The sequence below is a fragment of the Eleginops maclovinus genome, chromosome 5 (assembly GCF_036324505.1).
Source record: "Eleginops maclovinus isolate JMC-PN-2008 ecotype Puerto Natales chromosome 5, JC_Emac_rtc_rv5, whole genome shotgun sequence".
Taxonomy (NCBI): domain Eukaryota; kingdom Metazoa; phylum Chordata; class Actinopteri; order Perciformes; family Eleginopidae; genus Eleginops; species Eleginops maclovinus.
In genome coordinates, this window is record NC_086353.1 from 24,263,037 (window position 1) to 24,285,075 (window position 22,039).

Sequence of the window (22,039 nt, forward strand, 5' to 3'; positions counted from 1 at the left end):
TGTTTTGTCCCATGGCCCTGTTGTTTCAGGTCACCATAGGACTGAATAGTGGCCAGGCATGCAGCTAAAGCTAACCTATTGGGGTAAAAAAACTGAAACCTAAACTGAAGGCTCTGTGTCCCTATAGGTTACCTTTAGCGGCCGGTCCACTATGTTGCACCAAATTTCCTAATTTGTTTACCTATGAACAACATGTAGTGACTATGGGAACCACACATTTTAACCAATGGGCCTATACCTGAATTATTCCATTATAATGAGCACTTTGCATTTATTACTACCTCATGTACTTCAAAGAGTGCTGGCCATCTTGCCTGGAAGTCGTGGATCATGGTTGTGTCAACTACCACTCATGTCTTCTGTATGCAAATGTCTGCCATTTTCATCCTTACCACCTCCCTGTTGTTGTTCCTCCTCTTAACATCAGAAATAATCTGTTTCCCCAGTAGGATAAGGGAGACAGTAGTTGACCTCTGACCGCTTAGGTTTATGTATTCCAAGAACAGGACTTCCTTGGCCCCCTGGTTTTCGCTTGAGAGAGTTGACCATCATCTCAGGACACCCCAGTTTCCTCAAGTCAGTGCGGTAAATTCCCAGTTTATTATTCAAGCTGTATTTCTACCCAGCATATCCAGTGAAGCAGTGTTTTTCAGCCAGGCAGGGGTGCTTGGAGATGAGGGCCTTCCCAACCATGCTAAACTGCTTGTCAATGACATAAAAACTGTACCGGACTACTTCTTGAATTAGTCCCTTAAGAATGTCTGATTTCAGTTTGGGGTCTAAATCTTTATTAAGCAAGGTACCTTTCTCCCTGTAAGCTGCATTAGCCTGTAGAAGTTTCAGCTCCGAATCATAGCTAAACAGAGGACAATGGAAGGTGCTGGGCCAAAGTGATCCTGTCCCAGATGTCTCGGACTCTGGTGCGGACAGTATGTCAGTGACAATACTCCCAGAGGACGAGGATTGGGGGGGGACCGTGAGGCATGGAAGTGCCAGAAGTCGAGGTGGAGAGGCGAGCAGTGGAGTTGGAGGGGCCACTGGCATGCAAAGGAGTTGAGACGTCTGATGAAGGAAATACTCTAATGGTCCCTAATATAAGGTAAAAAGGAGTTCAAGCCTAGCATAGCCACCGTTGCATACTACATGCTATACATCCTATGAGACAGCAAACGCTTTAGTCTAAAAACGTGGACATAGAACCAAATACATGCTTTCTTTTTGTCCCACAGAATCAGTTAGGACCAGAGCCTGATGACACGGCCCCCCAGTTTCAGCCTGTCCACACTGGTTTGGATGACTATCCTGCAGACACACATTCAGGTCAGTCACACACACACAGGGTACAATTTCAACCTATTTTGTCCTCTGGCCAAATGGCTATTTAAGGAGGACATTTTACCCCCCACTGAACAGATACCATTTTATTTTTGGCAGCTTTTTTTGACTGTTAATGGTTCTAATCTGGAGCCCTGTTTGGGACTTAAAGTCAACACAGTTTGGAACAGCATTGCACATTGCAATACAATATCATTTATGATCCTAAGCTGACTTAAATTAGCAAGTGTAGCACAGAAATCAGACTTGACATACAGGAAAAAATGTAAAACTGCAAATTTAAACTGGTTTGATTAGGATTCCTTTTTGTTAAAAAACCTTATTTCCTTTTAATTGATTCAGATTGGCTAAAAATGTTACTTTCCAAGAGAATGTCCCTATATGTAGGAGAACCCCCCCCCCCCCCCCCCAATATGTCCATTTATATTACACATGAAAGACAAACAAAAAATACATATTAACAGGTTTCACGTCATGCAGCAATATTGAAACATTTTGCTCTTGCTGATTGATCAAAGCTTTTTTATTTCTGTGTTTCAATGCAAGAAAATGTTTCCCCGGTGCCGCTGACATCTTACCTCTCACACCTTAACACATCAGAAGACATGGAGGATCATGAGTCGCCGCCAGGGGACGGGGAGGAGGAAGAGGAGGAGGAAGAAGAGTTAATCGTTCTTGACTCTGAACATGTCTGTAGCTTCTCCTTCAATATACAAGCAATTGGTATTCATGAAATAGTTCAACTTTGTGATCATGGTCCATAAAACAAATCTGTGAGTCTAGTCTAGTTGCATTTGAAACATTGAAAATGAGTGTCTGCTTACGTGTTGGTAAAGATAGTGCTAAATATCCTTCCCATTGTTATGTTATTAATGCCATGTTTGTTGTGTTGGCAGCCGCTGGTCAGAAGGCAACAAGCTGCTCTGAGCAGACAGCTGAGAAATCAGCTGGAGAGGATCGACCTGGGACTGAAGGAAAAGGTTAGCTATTTTTTTACCTCTTTACTCTTTTTCTTTTTCCTTACCCCCTCAGCTATGCCCTAATTATACTCCCGTCCATAGATGAAGGAGCAAAGAAACATTTAGCACACATTCAGGTAAAGTTTCCCTTTCCAATGCACACCTGTAGGGTCTCGATGTGTCCAGGAGATGGGGCTGTTGATCTTTATCTTGTTCAGAATCTGAATTAGAAATCCTTTATTTGTCCAATATCAGGAAAATGTGCAGTTACAGCAAAGGCACAGTGCAGATAAAAGAGAATATAAAAGGAGTAGACTTATTTGTTTTTATTTGTATTAAAGTGGGTATGCCTCTATGTTTAATATATGAGTATTTCACCATGGTAAAATATAAGTGGCAGCATTTAAAAATATTAGCGAACATACAGAGGTATTGAAATAGCAGCCAGTGATAAATAGTACATTCTAAAGACATAACATATGTATTTCACATAACAGCGAGAAATTAAAGATTTGTATTCTGATGTTTTCCCCCAGATACATTATATACATTTTTAAAACCCAGCCTTTAAAAGGTTGCAATAATAAAAATAACCAAATGTCTATTCCTGAAGCAAAAATCAGTGACAAAAAAAAGAGTGTTTGCATACGTAAAGAACCGATCTGACATCTTGAGGATACGTTTCCTGATTCCTGACTGTTCTCTTTGTCCGCAGGTGGCAATGGAGAAGGAAGAGGATAAGCACCTTCAGGGGTTGGGAGTTGGGATGTACACGGTGCAGGAGCAGCTGGCCAGGCTGCAGACCAAACTGGATGACCATCATCAGAACAAGGCCGAGGCTGAGGCCAAACGTCAGCAGGCCAAGGCTCAGCTGGAGGAGATCAAGAGACAGTATTCCAATATCAGCAGCCAAGACAGAAAAGACAAAGCCAACGGTGAGACTGACGTGTCATTTGGTGGTCTTGCCTTGGTGTTGATCCAGGATTAAGCTTCTTTCTAACTGTGTCGAACCATTAACTTCACACTATTATTAAGAGGTATACAATATGTTTGCATATATGTAATATTAAAACAATGTTGTTATTGTCAGCCTTAGGTATCTGAAAACTTTGAATTATATTGATTATCTTGAATCAGAAACGACACTCTGACCTTTAGATCGGCTACTTTGTTTATTCCAGGGGAAATGTGCTTCTCTTTAAGTTGCTCTATCTTAAAATGAAATGAATAAAAGATTTTTAAAAAAGATAGAATTACAAATATTTATATAGTCAAAGAAACAAATTCTTAAATAAACAATGAAGTAAAGTAAAGATATTGTTTAAATATAAGAGTTGAAGTTTAATGTCCAATAAGATCTTAATAAAATAAAGAATAAGCATAAGAAGTCAAAGTAAATCTGTGAACATTGTAATTCAATAAACAGTATATTGTGATTAATATCAATAAGATAGTAATGCTGAACTACACAGGACAAAAGGGATTGGCTGCTAATGGTGAAGTCCAGTGCCAGTCTGTTGACTCAGAGTGCCTGAGGCTCTGAGGGCAGAGTTCATCAGTCTGATGGCTGCAGGCAGGAAGGACTTCCTTGAGCCCATTGTGTTGCATCTTTGTCAATTAGGCTGAAGCTACACCTGTGTCTGACTAGAAAGTTATTACACACCTCAAATACTCAGCAACACACATTTGTGTCAGCAGCCATGTCCAAGAAGTACGACACACCCAAGAGCTTAGAGTTTGAGGCTCGAATGGAACTTGATTATACTTATATGCTTGTAGTCTCAAAAGGCCAGAGGGTGTGAATTCTAATCACTTAAATGCAACATCTCTTTGCAGAAATCATAAAACTGTCACTCAAGATAATCCACAGATCCCGTTGGGAGCAGTTTAAAGTCGGAACTATTTTCTTTCTATTTTTGTATCACAGGGCAGAATGAAGCATGAACTCATGAGCAAGAGGCAGGTGGAACATTAATGTTTACACCTGGTGATGTTAACAGCCTCACCTCCATAGAGGCACGCTTTCTTCTGCGCTGTGAGACGAAAAGTGTTCCTCCATGAAACTGCCCTCAAAAGTCTGGGGATTATTCTGAGTTACAAAGATTTTGCTGTCAGGTTTTCCCAAATATTATTTTAGGGCTCTTCAAGCAATAGTGCCATCTGATTATGTTAATTGATGGTCGCTTCCATACTTGACAACTCACACCAAAAATGATCTAGATTGATAAATATAAAAATAGATAAAAGAAAAATAAAGGCTTTGTGATTGTGAAGAGAACTGTCCCTATAAGGCATTCTGTTGAGTTGACTCCTGTGTATTTCCTCCATAGCGTCCCAGTTACAGGCGGAGTTAGACGACCTGATGCGGCATCTCGTCTTCACACAACGACTCAGTGAAGATCTGAGCTCTAACGTCAAAGCCCTGAAGAATGCCAGACGCAAAGCGGGAGCTGAGAAGAACCAGGCCGAAGAGCAGAAGTTCAAGCAGGTGGACAGTCTGCTACAGATCTCTCAAAGTGTCGACTGTAATACACATTATCAGTGGTGAATATACTCTTGTTGATTAACAATACTCCTGTGTCATCAGGATATGTATGTGGAGCGTCTTACAAAGGACAAGGAGAGGCTGACGGAGCAGATAGCCATGTATGAGGCCCAGGGCAAAGCTCAGGCAGAGGAGACCCAGGCAGCCAAAGAGGCTCTCTCTGAGGTAACTATGGGATGGTATAGCACAGTATAAACCTGTAAGACAAAGGCGTCTTGAAGCTAGTGCTGTGAATTAATGCAGCTTTGCAATTAATAGGCATTCATTTGCTCACTTAGGGGCAGGGGTGCTAGCTCTAGAGAGAAAGCTAAATGTTAAAGATGTAAGATAAAGACGAGTCTGAGAAAAACATTAGCTTTCACATAACAAATGTAAGTCCGATATTTACTCTCCTTTAAGCTCTGTTTTGATCTCCACCAGCTTAAAGATAAAGTGTTCAGCCACATATCTGTTCAATATTCATTTTTGACTTTGTTTGCTGTTTGATGCTGGGCAGGTGTAGTTAGAAAACATACCTGGAAAAAAACAAACAGTGGTCTTAAAGATGCTTAAATGCTCTGTGGAAGAGAATTCATTGATTATATTAATTAATCGCCACAAGTAATGGTTTGAAGTGTTGGGCGGAGTGGTGGATGCATGTAAACATGTTCAAAAACTAAAATATAATAACAATATTCTTAATGTTGTCTAAATTAACCACAGTAGTAACAATAACAACAATTTCAACATATTAATGCACCATAAAGACAATAACAACAAGACAGTGAGAGTGTATGAGAAGGGGAATCATTTCAAGAATGGAAAAGATGTTTGCATATTGTCATATTTCATGGTTGGTGCAGTATGTATATAAGAATATATACCAGATCAGTCATGACACATGTCCACTCTCAATGCTCTTTGTGCAGGCTGAGATGGAAATGGCGTCTCTGGTGATGGCGCGTAACCAGCTGTTGCAGCAGTGGAGCGGAAGCCTGGTGGGCATGAGGAGGCGAGACGAGGCCTTCAGCGCCATGCAGGAGGCTGTGCGGTGAGGAGACTGAATATGAATAAGCTAGTGATCCCCTTTAAATGTGCTAATGCATTCTAAACGGACATGTGAGTAATGTCCCAGCAGGAGACACGCTTCATGAGCAGCACCTTTGGGATGGTGCTGCTCTGCAGTGATAGACTGTTGGTAGGACACACAATAATAACCCCGGATTTAATCCTCGGGCCTCACTAGGCACACCATGGCTTTTCTTGTATCATTTTAGCTGTGTTAATGCATATGGCACAGTTTTTGTAGTTCAACGTCAGCTATTATAATACGTCTTTAATAATCTTTCAAAACTTAGACCCTAGAGGACAAAAATATCCCCATAGAAACCCATTAAAATCACCCATTTATGACCCCTAGTCATCAAAATATAAAACATGTGCATTCTGTTATCAGGCTTTCAATCCAGCGCACCAGATTACTTTCTACTATTTTCCATCAGATTTAGGCCTTTTCATGTTTGCCCTGTGAGAAATACTGTACATGTGTTTTTCTTTTACAAAAAATGTAACGCTTCAAAAGTAATGTGGCATTTGTCCAATAAAATATTAACATTTGGCTGCAACCCCCCCTCATTAAAAACAGCAGTGGCTTTTTGTTCATGTATTGGCATTAAAAGGGTTAACATTCTGAAGTTAAGCAATATGTGGTAGTTAGGATCAGGACTGATGTTGGTTCAAAATGTTCTACAGTGAAAGGAGAAATTCATATTAATATCTTGGTTTTTTTGCAGTTTTTGACATGGTCTCTATTCATTCCTAACTGCTGCTCTTGTGTCCCTCAGCACCGTCGAGCACCAGGTGATCTTGCTGGACAGAGAGATTGAAGGCTACAAGAGATCCACCAATGAAGAGCAGGAGGAAAATGAGAAGCTAACTATGCAGCTGAACTGGTCCCATATGGACGGTGCCACCTCCAAGAAGCTGATCAGTCAGAAGCAGGCCCAGGGAGAGGCCCTGCAGGCGCACTACAGCTCCTGCCTGCGCACCCTGAGGGAGACGGAGCGCACCCTCGCCAGGCTCTCTAAGGTAGCAGGAGGTTTCTAAAGCTCTGCACCACAATGGCTTCCTATAGAGTGGCGCAGGAATGAGAACTTAAACCCGGAAATGAGTTGGAAATTTGAGGACGTTTCCTTTCTCTAAGTCAATGGTTATTTGACCGTGTCAGATACCTGAGATGTGATCTGTGTAACAAAAGCTTACAAGAGTTACTTGTTTTTCCTACAACATAACATACTTCAGTAAATACCTGACAGGTGAACGTCTGAAGAGTGAATGTGTCATAGAAACGACTATATGAGACCAGAGGTGGGAGAAGCACTCAGATGTTGTAGCAAAAGTAGAAGTACCAGAGTGTAGGAATACTCTGTTACAGTAAAAGTCCTGCATTCAAAATGTTCCTCCAGTAAAAAGTAGAGAGTATTCTCATCAAAAAGTACTTAAAGTAGCGACAGTAAAAGTAGAAAGTACTCTCATCAAAAAGTACTTAAAGTAGCGACAGTAAAAGTAGAACGTATTCTCATCAAAAAGTACTTCAAGTAGCGACAGTGAAAGTAGAAAGTACTCTCATCAAAAAGTACTTAAAGTAGCGACAGTAAAAGTAGTCATTGTTTGATTGGTCCATTTGAGAATAATATCTCTGATATGTTTTATAATTATTGATCATTAAAGTGTTCTCAGAGCTGGTAAAGGTGCAGCTAGTTTGAATGGCTCTGTATACTGCAGGGTAGCTGCTGGATTTACTGCAGGTGAACTAAAGTCTGATTTAAGAGTTGATTATATTTACCATCATTAATCCAGATCTGTAAAGTAACTGAAGGTATAAATACATTTAGGGGAGTAAAAGTACATCATTTACCTCTAAATTGTAGTTGGGTACAAAGTAGCAGAAAAAGTAGATTCTTGTATAAAGTACAAGTACCTCCAAAACTGACTTCAGTACAGTTCTTGAGTAAATGTACTTTACATCACTGTAACGCTACTCAGCGTCATAATGCCAAACATTAGCCGCCTTTAGCTTAGCGGTGTTGATGCGCAGCCATGGGACTGTGATGTCATTTTCTAGCCTAATGTTAGCTTTTGACTTCTGTCCATTGCATTTACGTTTCAACAAGTATAAGAGAGCAGTTCATATGTGGAGATGTTCCTGTTAAACGAAACATGTCAGTATAATAAATGTCTGTTTATCACAGAGCTTATTTTCTGCAACTTTTCCAAAGCAAATGGAAAAATCCCATTGCTTCTTTTCGAGGAAGCCCTTATGATGCTTTATTCTGTGTCGGCCAGGGGTGAAAGTAGTTTTCATTTCTTACAGGTGCTACAATGTCCGGTGTGTCACTCACTGTATTATTTTTTAACTCCGTCTTACCCGGGGGGGGTGGGGGTGGGGGGGTATTCTTAACTACTTCACATTCTTGTGGGCCTACCTAAGTGTTCTATGTGAAAAAATGACATTACAAAATATTTCAGTTTGTAAATATTTTACTGTGAGTACTTTATTTTCAGTACATTTGGAACTGGACTGAAAAATGCAAAATTATGGAAAAAACTAAAAAATATATTTTAAAAAATCAAAGTAGGCCTAATTGTCTTCTTCAGGGTGCTGGTGAGCCATGCCACATGAACAATTCAAAATGGTGGATTCCCTCCATCCAAACAAAATATTTAAAACAAATTCCAAACAGGGCTGAAGTAGTTGTCCTCTTCAGGGTGCTGGCGAGCCATGCCAGATGTGGAATGTGCTGCTCTTCTCCCTTTGGCAAGCCAGGTCTTCACATATGGCAAAGGATTCCACTGGTTGGTTGGGGGGCCAACTGTACTGATGAAGAGAAGGTTTGCAGCATTTTTGGTCGTCAGTTTGCTCCTGTACTCAGTAATGATATTGTTCATCGCGCTGAACCCCCTCTCACAGTCTGCATTACTTGCTGAGAGGGTGTCTACTGCTATGCACAACTTTTTCATGTTGCTTGGAATGCTTCTCCCCCCACTTGCCTTATATTCAACAAATCCAAGGTGTGTTGTTTTCTCATTTACATGTAGAGTATGACACAAAGCCCTCACCTCATCCTCTCCATGTCTGGGATTGGCATGATCCCATTTCTTTGGGTCAAGGGCTGCCATTTGGTTCATCAGTGTGGTGTAACTTTCTTTTCTTTGAGCTGCAACACTGGCCTGTGCTCTGTTGGCTGTGGTTGTGAAGAGCCTCTCATTCAAACTGTCTGCCACTGCTTGGATGAACTTTGATGCATCAATGATGGGGGACCTGCCGACTTTTAAATCTTCTTCCTTGAATTTCATGTCTTTCTCGGCCTGACTTGCCTCAACTGCATGCTGTCCTGGGTATGTGACAAGGCTTCCTATCCTCTTGGTGTATGATAGCATGATGTCATGAGCTTTTGGCAGAGTGATCCCCCTGTTCTGAAGTATCTCAGAGAGATTCTTCAGTTCCATCAGGACATCAGCCATCAGAGCAAGATTTTTCACAAAGTTGATGGAGCACAACTTAGAGAGCAAGCCTTGAAATTTGGCCCTCTCTCTGCCATCTTTTGTGCGGTCTTCTGATGCTTCACGGAAGTGCTGTGCCAGTGCTCCATAGGAATACCAGACTGCATTAACAGCTCGCCATGAGGAGGCCACCCATCGGACATTGAAGACTCTTCCGATTCTTCTCAATGTGATATGGAGATTGTGGGCGCACTCACTCAGCTCCCGCATGCTTTTTGGGGACTGGCTGTATAATGTGTACAGGGCATCAAGGAACGCCTGGAAGTCCTTTGTCCCTCCAGTGGCTTCCAATGCCTGAGCCACCGCCAGCTCCAGCCTATGATTCAGGCAGTGCCATAGAACTATATTTGGGAAGTCATCTTGGAGCAGCTTCCCAACGCCTGACTTCACTCCCAGCATCACATTGGCCCCATCACTGCAAAATCCAATAAGCATCTCCTGCAGGAGCTCCATTGTGAAGCCATTGTTGAGGAGACAGTGCATTATCTTGCCTTTGATGTGAGCAGCAGACAAATTGTCCAGCTCAATCAAATCTAAGGGAAAAGCAATGGGCTCCATCTCGCCGTCAATGCTGGCCTTTAAAAACACAATCAGTGTCGATTTGTGCCCCACACTGGTTGACTCATCAGCCAACACAGTAATTTTACTTTTATTTTCAATTATCCTCCTCACAATTTGATGTTTCATTTGAGTTGATACATGGTCAATTATGTCAACACAGACTGTCTTGCTGTGCAGAATGCGACCTAAATTGAGTGAATTTGCTTCTTGAAGATCAATTAATTTCTCAAAATCTGTAAAAGGCTTGTCATGTTTGGCAACAAAATAAGCGGTCCTGAACACTTTGGCAGTGGCCTCAAACGCAGACTCCTGGCTGGTGGCATTCATGTTTAAAAGGATCTCTTTCTGTGCAGTTTTAAGAATCTTAACAGCTTCATTGTGGGCTGCAGATTCTCTGTGCTCATGATTTTTTTTGCGGAGAGATGACAGCTGCACGGTCCTTGAATGGCCACATGGGGCGATATTCCCCTCTGCCCAATTGCTTACGATATTAACACCTCGAGATGCGCTGACACCAAGGCCCTTAACATCACGGCATGAGATGCAGCCACGCATGCCATTTTGGGCATACAACCATTCGTTTTTTGTTCTGAACTGTTCAAATTGCTCCTTTGACCAAACAGGGGGGTAAGCGGTAGACCTACTTGCAGCAGGCCCAGCATCACTTGTTGACGGTCCTGCACCTGCAACGTTACTCTCATTCACACTTGCGTTCTCATTCACTTCCTTCGCGCAAGGGACTGCATGCACCGAGCCATCTGTTTTTCTGACTTTTTCCTGATTTTCATTTTCAATAACTCGGTCCTTTCTTTTAAATAGCTCGGTTATTCTTTTCTGCATTCTTTTATCTCTCCGTATCACAATGCTTTTCTTCACAGCACGCACTTCCTCAATCAGCTTCTGAAAACATTCCCATATATTGGCTGTCTAGTTGATACACTGTAAATATTTTAACACGTGATAATGTAAATATTACAGGGAGTGAAAGGGCTCATATGAATACTTTTTAGGGTGTCAGGAAAACGCTTGCTTACTTTACAAAGCATGCTCACATTTAAATCACAAGCTTACGGTCCTGTAGCCCACTAAAGCGGACGCTCTGCTCAGCTGTGCCCCCGTTACAAACAGCGTGAACAGCCTATTTGAAGAAGAGTAATTTATTATTTGTCCGAGTAGAAGACATGTCTCAGTATGCCACCCAATCACAAAAACATGAAGTTTTTGAAAAGCCGATTTAACATTTCGCTGACAGTTTTAAAGACGAGAGTCGAGACGACTTCATTCACTAGAACTAACTGCGGAGCAAGCGCGGGCAGGAGATGGAATCAAACGGAACGCAAGCTCCAGAAAGGCACCAACAGAAAGACCAAAATATATGGGATATTTGCAGACGTTTTGAAAACTGATTACCATAGGCTACTGGATGGCTTTCCCATTAGTACAATTTAGTACCATTATTTCCAAATATTTTTTGTTGGGGTCTGAATAGGGGTGGATTTGAAAGCGTCAGTCGATGCAATTGGAAGCTGCGCACGCAGGAGATCCTTTGACTAATGACTATTTTAAGCAAGCCAAGCTGTTATCTTCATCGGAGCTGGTCAAAAATGACATATTGTGGGTAGCCTAGATATGTTTTCTTCTTAAAAGGCGTGCGTTACTGCATTTTTTTTGATTAAAAAAAAAAAAAAAAATGTATTCAACATAATAAACCCGCGAAATCTTTTACAGGAACGCAGCACCGCCTCGCACCGGCTTACTTTCACCCCTGGTGTCGGCGTACAAACATTCCTCATTGCTGCACCTTTTTTCTTTTCCGCTTTTAAACACCTTTCACTCTTTTTTGTGTTTCCTCGCTCTAGGAAACAATAACCCACCACGCTGAAGTCATCGATCAGAGGAGGCAGTTGCAGAAAGAGAGTGCTGCGCGTCTGGAGACAGAGGACAAGATCATGACCCACATCCAGGAGAAGCTCACCCACAACAAGGCTGCCAAGTTCTCCCAGCGGCAAACCAGCAAGATAGCCACACTCAAGAGGGAGAAGGTAGCTAGAGATGTAGTCTAGCAAGATAGAAAAAAGCATTGACCACCATCTCTCCACCTTCCCATTCAGACATTTGGGGCTTTTCAGTCAGACCCTTATGGATATATATTATTGTCCCAACTCAAGCACAATAAAATCACAGTTTTTGATCCCACATCCTTTATAGCATACAGATCTAATATATTCCATCCAGAACGCTGGCTTTACAACTGTAACTTTGACTGTTTTCCAACAGATTCAGACAATTTTCATGGTTGCCATGTGTGGAAAGCATATGTCATTTTCCCGGTTTTGGCTAGAAGCATTTCTTATATAGTGTGTGTTTGGTGCAAGATCAATAGTGTTACTAACCATTGGCATATCCCACACTGTGAAAAAGTCCCTGCTGCTTAGTTTACTTATAATAACAAATGTTCTGTGGGTTTCTTTGTAACAAAAGTGGCATTGTGTACACACAAACTGGCATTTAAAGGGTTCAGATTCTGATAATGAAGGAGTTTTTAATATTATCAGGATTGAAGTTGGTTAGGAGAACTTATAAGTGCGGCACTAGGGTTAATATGTACAGTACCCTTTTAGATCTTTAGTTTCAAACTAGCCTGTGTTATTAATACTCCAGCAGTGTATTCATGCACATCTATAACCTTAATTATAGGGGAACTATAGTGATGGTACTGTAGATACAAGGTTACCAAAACACCATGTAAGTTTAGGTACATATCTGTACATCCTAGCACATATAATGCTAGGTATTAAGATGTGTGATTTATGACATTCTGTGCTGCTCATCGTCTCTTCCTCTCCTGTAGACCTTTCGGTTGTGGCAACTGGAGAATGATGTGGTGACGGTGGGACAGGAGATCAGCAAGGCCAGCCATCATCTGGAGAACCTGGGCCTCACCACGGAGGCTTTAGACAATGAGATCATGGAGTCCAACAAGTTGCTGACGGCCATCCAGGCTAAGATGTCCTCCTTTGTTGCACTCATCGCGCAAAAGCAGTCCACCGTCACCAACTGCAACAAAAAGATCTATCAGATTGCGGCCAAAACTGGGGTGAGAGATTTTAAGGGTCTTTTTGTTCTTTCTGGGAGATACAATTTTAAAAATGTGATTTAAAATCTCATGCTGCCTTTGTGATTTATGTGCTTCGTTTCCTAGCACGAGGATCTGAGTCCTCTGCAAATCAAGATAGAGGCAATAAGGGTTCAGATCGGGGAGCTGGCAGCGAAAATCAAGAGTGACCAGCAGCTCTGGATGATGCGTCAGGGGACTCTGGTAGCAATGACCCAGGAGATAGAAGCCAACAGCAAGGAGACGCTAAAACTGCAAACAGAATACACTGCCATGCAGCAGAAGAAAATACGCCTGGAGAGTATGTAACATCGTTATAAAGAAGCACACACATCTAGAAATAAGTCCATTTCCACCAATGTACTGAAAAAGAGAAATGTCCTCAAACAAGTAGGTATCTCAAAATAAGGACAATAATGAGAAATACTAATGAATAATGAGAAGCATTCTTAAAAATACTGATGTACTTTCTCTGAAAAAACACAAAATACATGAATTGGGAAATACAAAAGATGATGACTGAATATCTCAGATTGATTAAGTCTCTCAAACTAAAGACAATAATTCATTTAGTATCTCAAATGAATGAAATAATAAGAACAATACAAAAGTCATCAAACATTTCCATTGTTTTCTACATGTTTCTGATTGTAATTACTGATAGGTATTTTTCTTTGTCAGCAAAAATCTGTTGTAAATCATTCATAGATTAGCCGCTATCGTGAGCTCGATAATAACAGGTCTAAGAATCAAACCACATATCTGTGATGCTTTATGTATTCAACAACCTCAAACTGACATCTCAAAATCATTTTTTATAGAATAACAAATCATTCAGGGTGTGCTTTAAGCCTTCCCCAACATTTCTGTAGTAGATAAACTGCCTTTAAAGCAACTCCAACCCTACCAGGTGAGATTGAGGAGGAGCACCGTGAGGAGACGGAGCTGGAGAAGAATGCGAAGATGCTGAGAGGAGACGTGCTGAAGCTCAACACCCTGCTGAGCAAGAACACACAGCTGAGCCAGGCGCTGGCACAGGAGAACGCTCTGAGGGAGACGGACTTCCTGCACAGACTTAAGGCACGTGGCGTTATTTTCTATTTTCTGTCCTCCATTCCAATCTTAACTGATTATTAAACGTTATAAATATGTGTTCAGGAGGCAGAGCGGGAGTCTATCCAGATGCAGATCAAACACGAGAAGACCCAGGAGGAGAAGGAGAGGCTCGTCAACAGCCTGGTGGAAGCTGAGTCAGTCTCATATTCACTTTGTGCTCATTCAGATGTCATGTCTATGTCTGTATGGCAATCAGCGAGCATATTATCTCCTAATGCAGAAGCCTTTTAATGATAGTGTAAGCATTTCAGGCAGGGGAGGGGGAGAGAAACTATAGTTTGAACCTTTTCAGGCCATTAACTTACACAAAAACCTGACGAGCACACTACAGGAAAGGGAAAACCCCCCAAAAGCTTAAAAGGGCCCCTTTATTTATTTACATCCATGACAAGTGTAGAAAAAAAACAGATGAAAGCATGTGTTCAGATTGCATTAGGAAATTCACTCTGAAGAAAACATGAACGCTTGTAGTCGTACTCATAACCTGAGGAAGTGGCGCACTTCATGTAGCTGAAATTAGTATATCAACAAACATGACTAAAACCTGCTTCACAGATTTGCAATTTTTTAAGGAGAGATTAAGATCAGATTTAGAAACTGGTTCACCCGGTATTTCTTTATACATCCCTCACACCTTTATTAATAGTAACATTATAAATCAGATGAAACAATTCAGGCAGCTCAGTGTGGATTCGTAATTTGCACTGCTCATAAGACACATTTCACGTCACAGCTTTTACATACGTGTTCTTTTCTCGGTGTGTGTGTGTTTTGTGTGTGTGTGCAGGCAACAGATTATGCTGTGGGAGAAGAAGACCCAGATTGTGAAAGAGACCCGTTCAGCTGTGGACTCGGAGGTGGGCCAGGGAGACATCCAGTCAATGAAGGCCGAGATACACCGTATGGAGGTAAATGTAGCACACTATATGATGGTACATGGAGACAGTACAGCACTGTTAGTGCGTCTTTATCTTCTGTTTGCCTCTATACGGGCCAACATGTACTGTATATACTTTAAAGAGGCCCTATTCTTTATCTTCAGGTTCACATTTGTACTTTGTGTCTCTATGGGACATGTCTCCATGCTCTAATGTTCAAAAAGCTCTTTATTTTTCTCATACTGCCTGTGCTGCAGCACCTCTTTCCACCCTCTGTCTGAAACCAGAGCCAGTGCTGTTGTGATTGGTTAACCACTAAGAGAGCTCCTTAGCCTGTCATGTAAAATGTGTTGTAGTGCTAGCCAATAGAAGTGTTACATAGTGATGTGACTATGTTACAGTGAACAAAGGAGTCCTACATAATACAATATTCATGAGGTTCTTCTTAATCATCCCCACAGTAGATGGGGGTCGGCACACCCCCATCTACCTTAAAGGACTTATGAAACGAATTTTAATTGTTGGAATTTCACAGTTTTGGGTGCTGATTCTAAAGGTTCTAAGCCTTGCTATTAAAATGAGATATTGTCTGGATAATAATTTATCCGGGAAGTCATGTTAAAACGGGCTCAAAAGGAGCCACATTTTGTCTTTTTGTGCGAATTCATTTTTTTATGCGTGACGTCATAGGGTTGACAGAAGTTCTAGTAGTCTAACTGTAATGGCGGCGTCTATGGCTAAGACATCAAAGCACGGTGGAAAATATTGTGTTGCTGGAGGGCCAAATGGTGTTAGTTGCAAAAATAGCAGCTTCACTGAAGGCATCTCTCTGCACATGTTTCCGAAACAAAAAAATACTGGAACTGAGGCTGACAAGGAGAAGGCAAAGACAAGAGCACGGTGGATAGTTTGTACGGAGGCATCGTCGTGATTTTGAAGTGTCCTCAACATCTGTGTTGTGCTCCGTACATTTCCATCACAACTGTTTCACAAAAAATGTGGAGATCGCGGGATTGGTTGGGAATAGGAGACGTCTTTTAGCTGAAGCTGTTCCAACTATAGACATCGCTGGACCTGGCTAACGGCTCATCCTGGTAGGCACCAACATAGTCCGACTCCACAGACTCACCATCTGTATCTGTAGGCCTACTAGAACTATCTGTCTCGCTCCTTTCACTTATTTCGGAAATTTCCAGATCTGACATTACTGGACTTGTTTTTTTAATATACATATAATAGTGTTCGCTTACTGTTCGCTTCTGAGAAAATACTCTTGAGCCTGCGTCAAAGCAAAGCATCTTCCTTGTCAACCGTTGCCATAAACAAAATGAACTAAGGTAGATGTAGCTGGTTGATCGATACATTTCGGCATAATAATGGGGATAACGCCATTGTTTATTAAGCTTACATTAAAACCATGTTATTATCACACAAGTTTTTTTTAATTGGCTGGATTTCAAAGTGCCACTTCGTTAGGTTTCAACGTGTCAAAGACAGCGCAGCAGAATGCCATACCTGCGAAACCGGCATGTTCAAATCTTTTCCAGTTTACCACAGCAAACATACACTATTGTGTCATTTGATTGATAACATCTTAATAATAATAAGCGTGTAGTAGAAGCGATGGCTGTTTTGTGCCCGCCGATCCTGTGCCGAAAATGGTAACTTTCTTTCATTTCCATTAGCCTACCCATAGCCTACGGGAGGTGCAGAGAGCCTCTACAATATAGATATTAAATCGATTTGTGTGGCTTAAATTCAACGAAAGTTTTTCCACATAATGTTAGAGGTGTGTTCTTTCGACCTGCTGATGTTTGTATCAGAATTTTGGTTCCTTGATGAGATATAGGTCCATCAAATGTATGTTGTTTTCGCAGCCAGCCATACCAGCAAATAAGGGAGTCAACCCTATGACGTCACGGTCACATGGCCAATTTCGCACCCAAGGCCACATAATTCACACTTTTAAATGGCCGTTTTAACAAGTTATGCCCGGAAAATTTAGTTCAAGTTGGATTGATGGTTTAAGAAAAAGTCAAAATTTCATTTGAATGATAGATGAAAATTCATTTCAGTTGCACTTTAAAGAAATATATCAGTTGTAATCTTAGTTTAATTGTATGCTTTATTTTGTATATTTTCATCCCATAATTTTGCTGCCAGACAACTCAATCCATGGGGGGACTGAAGTGGTTTTCTATTCTCTTCATAAAGCCACCAGACTCCACTGACAAGAGCAGTTATGTTTCCAAGCAGAACAGAGGAGCTGCTGCTCTACTGCCGCCTCTTTCAGTTAGTTTATGTTAATGTCTCACTTTGGTGTTTAAATCATTTCATTATTTTCCTTCATTTCATAAACACTGTGTTTTAAAACGTTCTACTTTGGTATAACAACAACCCAAACAATTCCATAGGAGGCTCGTAGCTGAAGTACACATCGAGTGGGAAGAATAACTGATTGGACCTCTAAAATAAACAAAGGTCAAATGAATAGTGTGTCATAGCCTGGAAATAATGTGAATGCTTTCTTTCTTCTCCTGTATGAATCTTTTTTGCATACATACACATTCTCATGTACGTCATGTGTATTGTGTACAGGGTAATGTTGTTTTTTATTTCATATTCACACATCACATCTACTGCATGGCTGTCCTTCCTGGGAGATCCCTCCTCTCTGCTCAAGGTTTCTTCCATTATTGTGGGGTTTCTTGGGATAGTTTTTCCTTGTGCGCTCAAAGGATCTAAGGAAAGATGGCGTCATGTCCTTTACAGACCGTGAACCCCTGAGACGAATGTGTTATTAGTTATATTGCGCTACAAATATGAAATGTCATGGATTGAAACACTTCTTGTGCAGTTGCGACTGAACCAGCTGAGGAAGCAGCAGGAGCGACTGCTGAGGGAGAGTGAAGCTCGTGACTCTGCAGAGCCGCATGAAGAAGCTGCAGGGGGTGTGTGAGGACAGCTACCGAGCCTCAACCAGCAGCGAGTCGGTCGGAGCTGCTCTGCAGAGCCAGATGGAGCGTGTGCGCGCTGTTGGCACCATCCTGCAGCGCGTGTGTGAGGAGTTCCCCCAGCACAAGGGGGCGCTCCGTACGCTGGCGCTAGCACTAGCAGCTGGCACACAAACAGCTGACACACAGGTCAAAGAGCGGGAGACGTCCTAAGAGGGAGGGGAGGAGAGACACTTGAGAGGGAAAGATTAGAGAAGTGACGCCCTGAGAAGAACAACGGGTCATTTGTTTCATGCTTTGAATTAAGTACTGATTGTTAAACAATGTAGGCCTAATAAAATAAAAACGGATTCAACAGATGGCTGAATTCTTCATAATGTTTGGCTTTTTAATCCAGTAGTGTTCCCAGTGTAAAAAGACATAAGAATAACATGAATTTGGGGGCGTTGTGGGGCGGATTAGGGGAACATTGTCCTCTTCCAATCAGAGGGTCAGTAGTTTGATCCCTAGTCCCTGCAATCAACATGTCAAATGGTCCTCGAGCAAGATACTGAATTCCAGATTGCTCCTGTTGGCATTTTCCAACGGTGTAGAGTGGCTTTGTAAGTCGCTTTGCATAAAAACATCATGTATTGTAATGATCCCAGTAGCAATAAATCATGGCAGCTGACTTCACAAAGCCGCCTTGTTACCTTATAACATTTTGAAACAATTTCAAACATTGGGTCCCCTGAAAGGCACTATATAAATGAGTTATTATTATCACTATTCATAAAATATGTGCTTATAAACAACCAGAAAATGAATTAAACACGTTCTGACACAAAGCTGAGAAGGCTGGCCAAATTAAATTATAATATGCTTTTTTATCATTTGTATTTATTGCATGGTGTTTGTTTGAAATACAAAGGTAGGTTTTTAAATATAGTATAAATAATTATAAAGAAACATGCCTTATCTGTATGCTTTTTCAACATAGAAATAAATATATGATTAATGAATAATCATATTACCAAGTACAAATGTAATGTTACCGTATCGTCCCTTTCATACATTTAATGCAAAAGAAATGAAGGGTTTCTAATGATGTTGTCCCAACTGTTAATGAAGCTATGAAAAAACGAATGTTATTTTATAAACCATAAGATTCATGTGATGAGCTAATCCACATTTTAGTTTTTCAGTTACTGAAAGATAGGCGGACAGCAGCACATTTGAGCTCTATAAATCATGCCTTATTTACTTCCTAATTTCAAACAGTCTCTGAGGTTTCACTCCCATTACCATCCTGAAAGTATGAAGCCTGGATGGTCTACAGCCCTGGTTATCGACTGTATTGACATCCATCTTTGTATTTCGGTAAACAGTAGCTAAACAATTTGTGTCACCCATCATAAATGATTTGTTTTCTTCTCTGCTTTTTACAGTCTTCTTATTCTAGCTAAAACACAAAATATTCAACAACACTTCTGGAAAAGAACCGTTGTTGTTTTTTTATAATTCCACCCTACATAGTGTACATTTTATTATGGCCAAATAAAGTACCATTTGCTGCATCCTAATCACATGTAACTCACAAATAGTTTTAAGTGCGCTCGTTTTGTAAACTAATGTCTGATAGAATACACTGATCTCAGTGTATTGAGAGTATTGGATGTGTTTTGCTGTCAATAACTTTTGCAGTACTGTCAATTCCAAGGCTTTGAACATGCACACACACTTTTTTTACAGGGTTTTTAATTGTTTGTTATTGCACTAATAAGACACATGTTATGTTGAAGGGAATATACAGTAGTTCACAACAAAAACAAAGGCAAAGACTGTATCAACTATACCTTGGAAAGTGCACTCAGTGATGATGTCAGTAATGTTGACTAAAAACAAAAGGGTAAGAGAAGAAGAGCAGTGAGTAAGGGAAAGTCCCTATGCTGCTAGACTGGCTGTAAAATGCCTTAAGCTTAAGCTAATATTGGTGGCTGATGAAGGAGAAGCATAAATCTATAATAGGATTTAATTACAGTGGTTTATCTTCTGTGTGGTTGAGGCAAAACACTGCACCTTTGTCATAATAGGAGATATGTCTTTATGCCCTGCTATTGAAGTAAACTAACCACACCTGTCCTGGCTGACAACATTACATAAGTCTGTTCACAAAAGACTGCACTGTGGCATTGTCTGCATTGTCAAGCATTTAAATCAACATTATATAACAGCTGGCCGCTTCACAGAGCTGTCCCCAAACAGCTGCAGGCCGTCCTTAAAAGGCAGCACATCTGCTTTATAGTGACAACGGCGTCAAGTGATGTTAACACTCACAAATGTGTACACCTCTTTTAAAGGACTGACACCATGTCCGGGTCCGTGCAATGCAGGGAAACCTGCTCTTCAATCTGCATGCTTTCACCATCTTGTACCATGGCTGTTAGGACTTTCCACCGGGGGCCCCTACAGACTTGAACTAGCAGCATGAATGCACCAGCCCCAGGAGCATAGCCAGAGCAGCAGCTTGTACAAAGCACTCAGTCTCCCATTACTCAGACTCCATCTTACACATTTCTCGCCTCACTATCTGACCTAAATCTTAACTCTGACGCATCAAACCCAGTTTTGTACATTATCATAGATTCCAGGCACTACCTGGAAGTTGCTCTCATACATACATGTTTCTTAAAAGGTAAAAGTATTCTGACCAAATAGATACAGGCTTTATTTGCGTTGATATCTTTTGCTCTCCCATCTCAAATAGTCTGTAACATCTTAAAATTGTGACCTGTTAAGTTATATAATTATGTCCAGCCAACACCTAGTTATTTCAAATGCGTATTGGCTTGGGACATACTTCATAGAGCAGAGTTTCGTTGTTGAGATTTACCAGCATTCAATAGGCTGTTGTTAGATATGGCAGCACAAATATCACGGCCTGCAGTGAGCTACTGCTTTTATAAAACTGTCATCAAGCATGGCAGCCTAAAAGTATCCGGCACATTCTTATTTAAATAGTCTTTTGTCCATTAATATGAAGGTTCACAATAAAACTGTTCCTTGTAAGCTAGCTGGCTACAACCAACGAGGTGGTTTCTATTGAACGTACAGTAGCAGCTAGCTTAAAGCCGGTGTCTTACACTCTATAACCACACGTGTCATTACACCGGTCTAAGTATTTCAACGCCATTATTTTAACTTCATTACGTTCTGTTCATTTCTGGGGTTTTTTCCAGGTTGTGAAGCTTTATTTAAATAGCTAGGCATGTGGTTGAGCAGGTAATATTTTTTGAGATGAGCAGTGCACATACATGGTTTGGGTTCCACTTTGTAACTGTTTTCTGTTAGCTCACCTTGTAACTGTTGCGTTTTGTCAGACAGATGCCCCAAAGATTTCACTTCATCACCCACAACAAAAACAAATTAAGTTTGCTCTTTAATATGGAGTGATATTAAACTGCCAAAAGATGGGGCTGAAAGTGCAGCCTGGATCTAAGCCCCTTACGAATCCAGGTTAGCTAGCTATGCTTATGTTGTAAGCTAAGTTGTTCCTGGGGCCTTGAGTGCTCGATCCACCACAATGTACTTCGGGGATTAGTTGTCTTACCTTTATGAAATGATATGAGGTGGAGAGGCAGGCTTTGTACTGTTGACAGAGACCGCTCAGGTTACAGAATACTGTATCGGGGGCGAGAGGATCATATTTTTTGTTCATTGTTGTTGTTGTTGGTGATGCAAACTGGCTGCAGTGCTGAGCAGTATGCACATTAGATGTTTAATGAACTGATAATCCTGTCATTAAAGGGGCCCTATTATGCTCATTTTCAGGTTCAAAGAGAAAACGCATGGATTTTAGCCTTAGCAGACCATTTACATGCACAAAAACCTATAGAACACACTACAGGAAAGGGAAATCCCCAAAAGCCTAATGCAGCCATTGTTTATGTTGTACATTAGACGACTTCCATATCATGTTCTCCGTGACTTTAATCTGCTTCCTGCCATTTCAACCTCCTTTGATCTTAAAGCATATCATTAGTTTGAAATACAGG

The 22,039-nt window shown here is 41.1% G+C and overlaps 1 protein-coding gene across 2 annotated transcripts; it reads left to right on the forward strand.

The window, feature by feature from the left end:
- The first annotated feature begins 51 nt into the window (after positions 1–51).
- On the forward strand, positions 52–18,197 carry ccdc40 (coiled-coil domain 40 molecular ruler complex subunit). 2 transcript variants are annotated; one of them, XM_063882716.1, is made up of 16 exons: positions 52–1,099; positions 1,230–1,320; positions 1,936–2,024; positions 2,232–2,315; positions 3,010–3,229; positions 4,625–4,782; positions 4,882–5,004; positions 5,748–5,869; positions 6,663–6,906; positions 11,802–11,984; positions 12,794–13,039; positions 13,145–13,358; positions 13,968–14,137; positions 14,216–14,307; positions 14,961–15,081; positions 17,909–18,197. In XM_063882716.1, the coding sequence occupies exons 3-16, from the start codon at positions 1,941–1,943 to the stop codon at positions 18,008–18,010; spliced, it is 2,163 nt and encodes a 720-aa protein (XP_063738786.1). In that variant the 5' UTR covers positions 52–1,099; positions 1,230–1,320; positions 1,936–1,940; the 3' UTR covers positions 18,011–18,197. The 2 variants fall into 2 exon arrangements, with proteins under 2 accessions (XP_063738786.1, XP_063738785.1); XM_063882715.1 differs by having other exon boundaries at positions 1,230–2,024.
- The last annotated feature ends 3,842 nt before the right edge of the window (positions 18,198–22,039 follow it).

What these genes read in the sequence shown, in the direction of transcription:
- ccdc40 (XM_063882715.1), top strand. Translation starts at nt 1,875, where the DNA reads ATGCAAGAAAATGTTTCCCCGGTGCCGCTGACATCTTACCTCTCACAC. An exon ending in ACCTGGGACTGAAGGAAAAG is followed by an intron (nt 2,316 to 3,009) that starts GTTAGCTATTTT and finishes CTTTGTCCGCAG; the next exon opens with GTGGCAATGGAGAAGGAAGA. An exon ending in GAAGAAAATACGCCTGGAGA is followed by an intron (nt 13,359 to 13,967) that starts GTATGTAACATC and finishes CAACCCTACCAG; the next exon opens with GTGAGATTGAGGAGGAGCAC.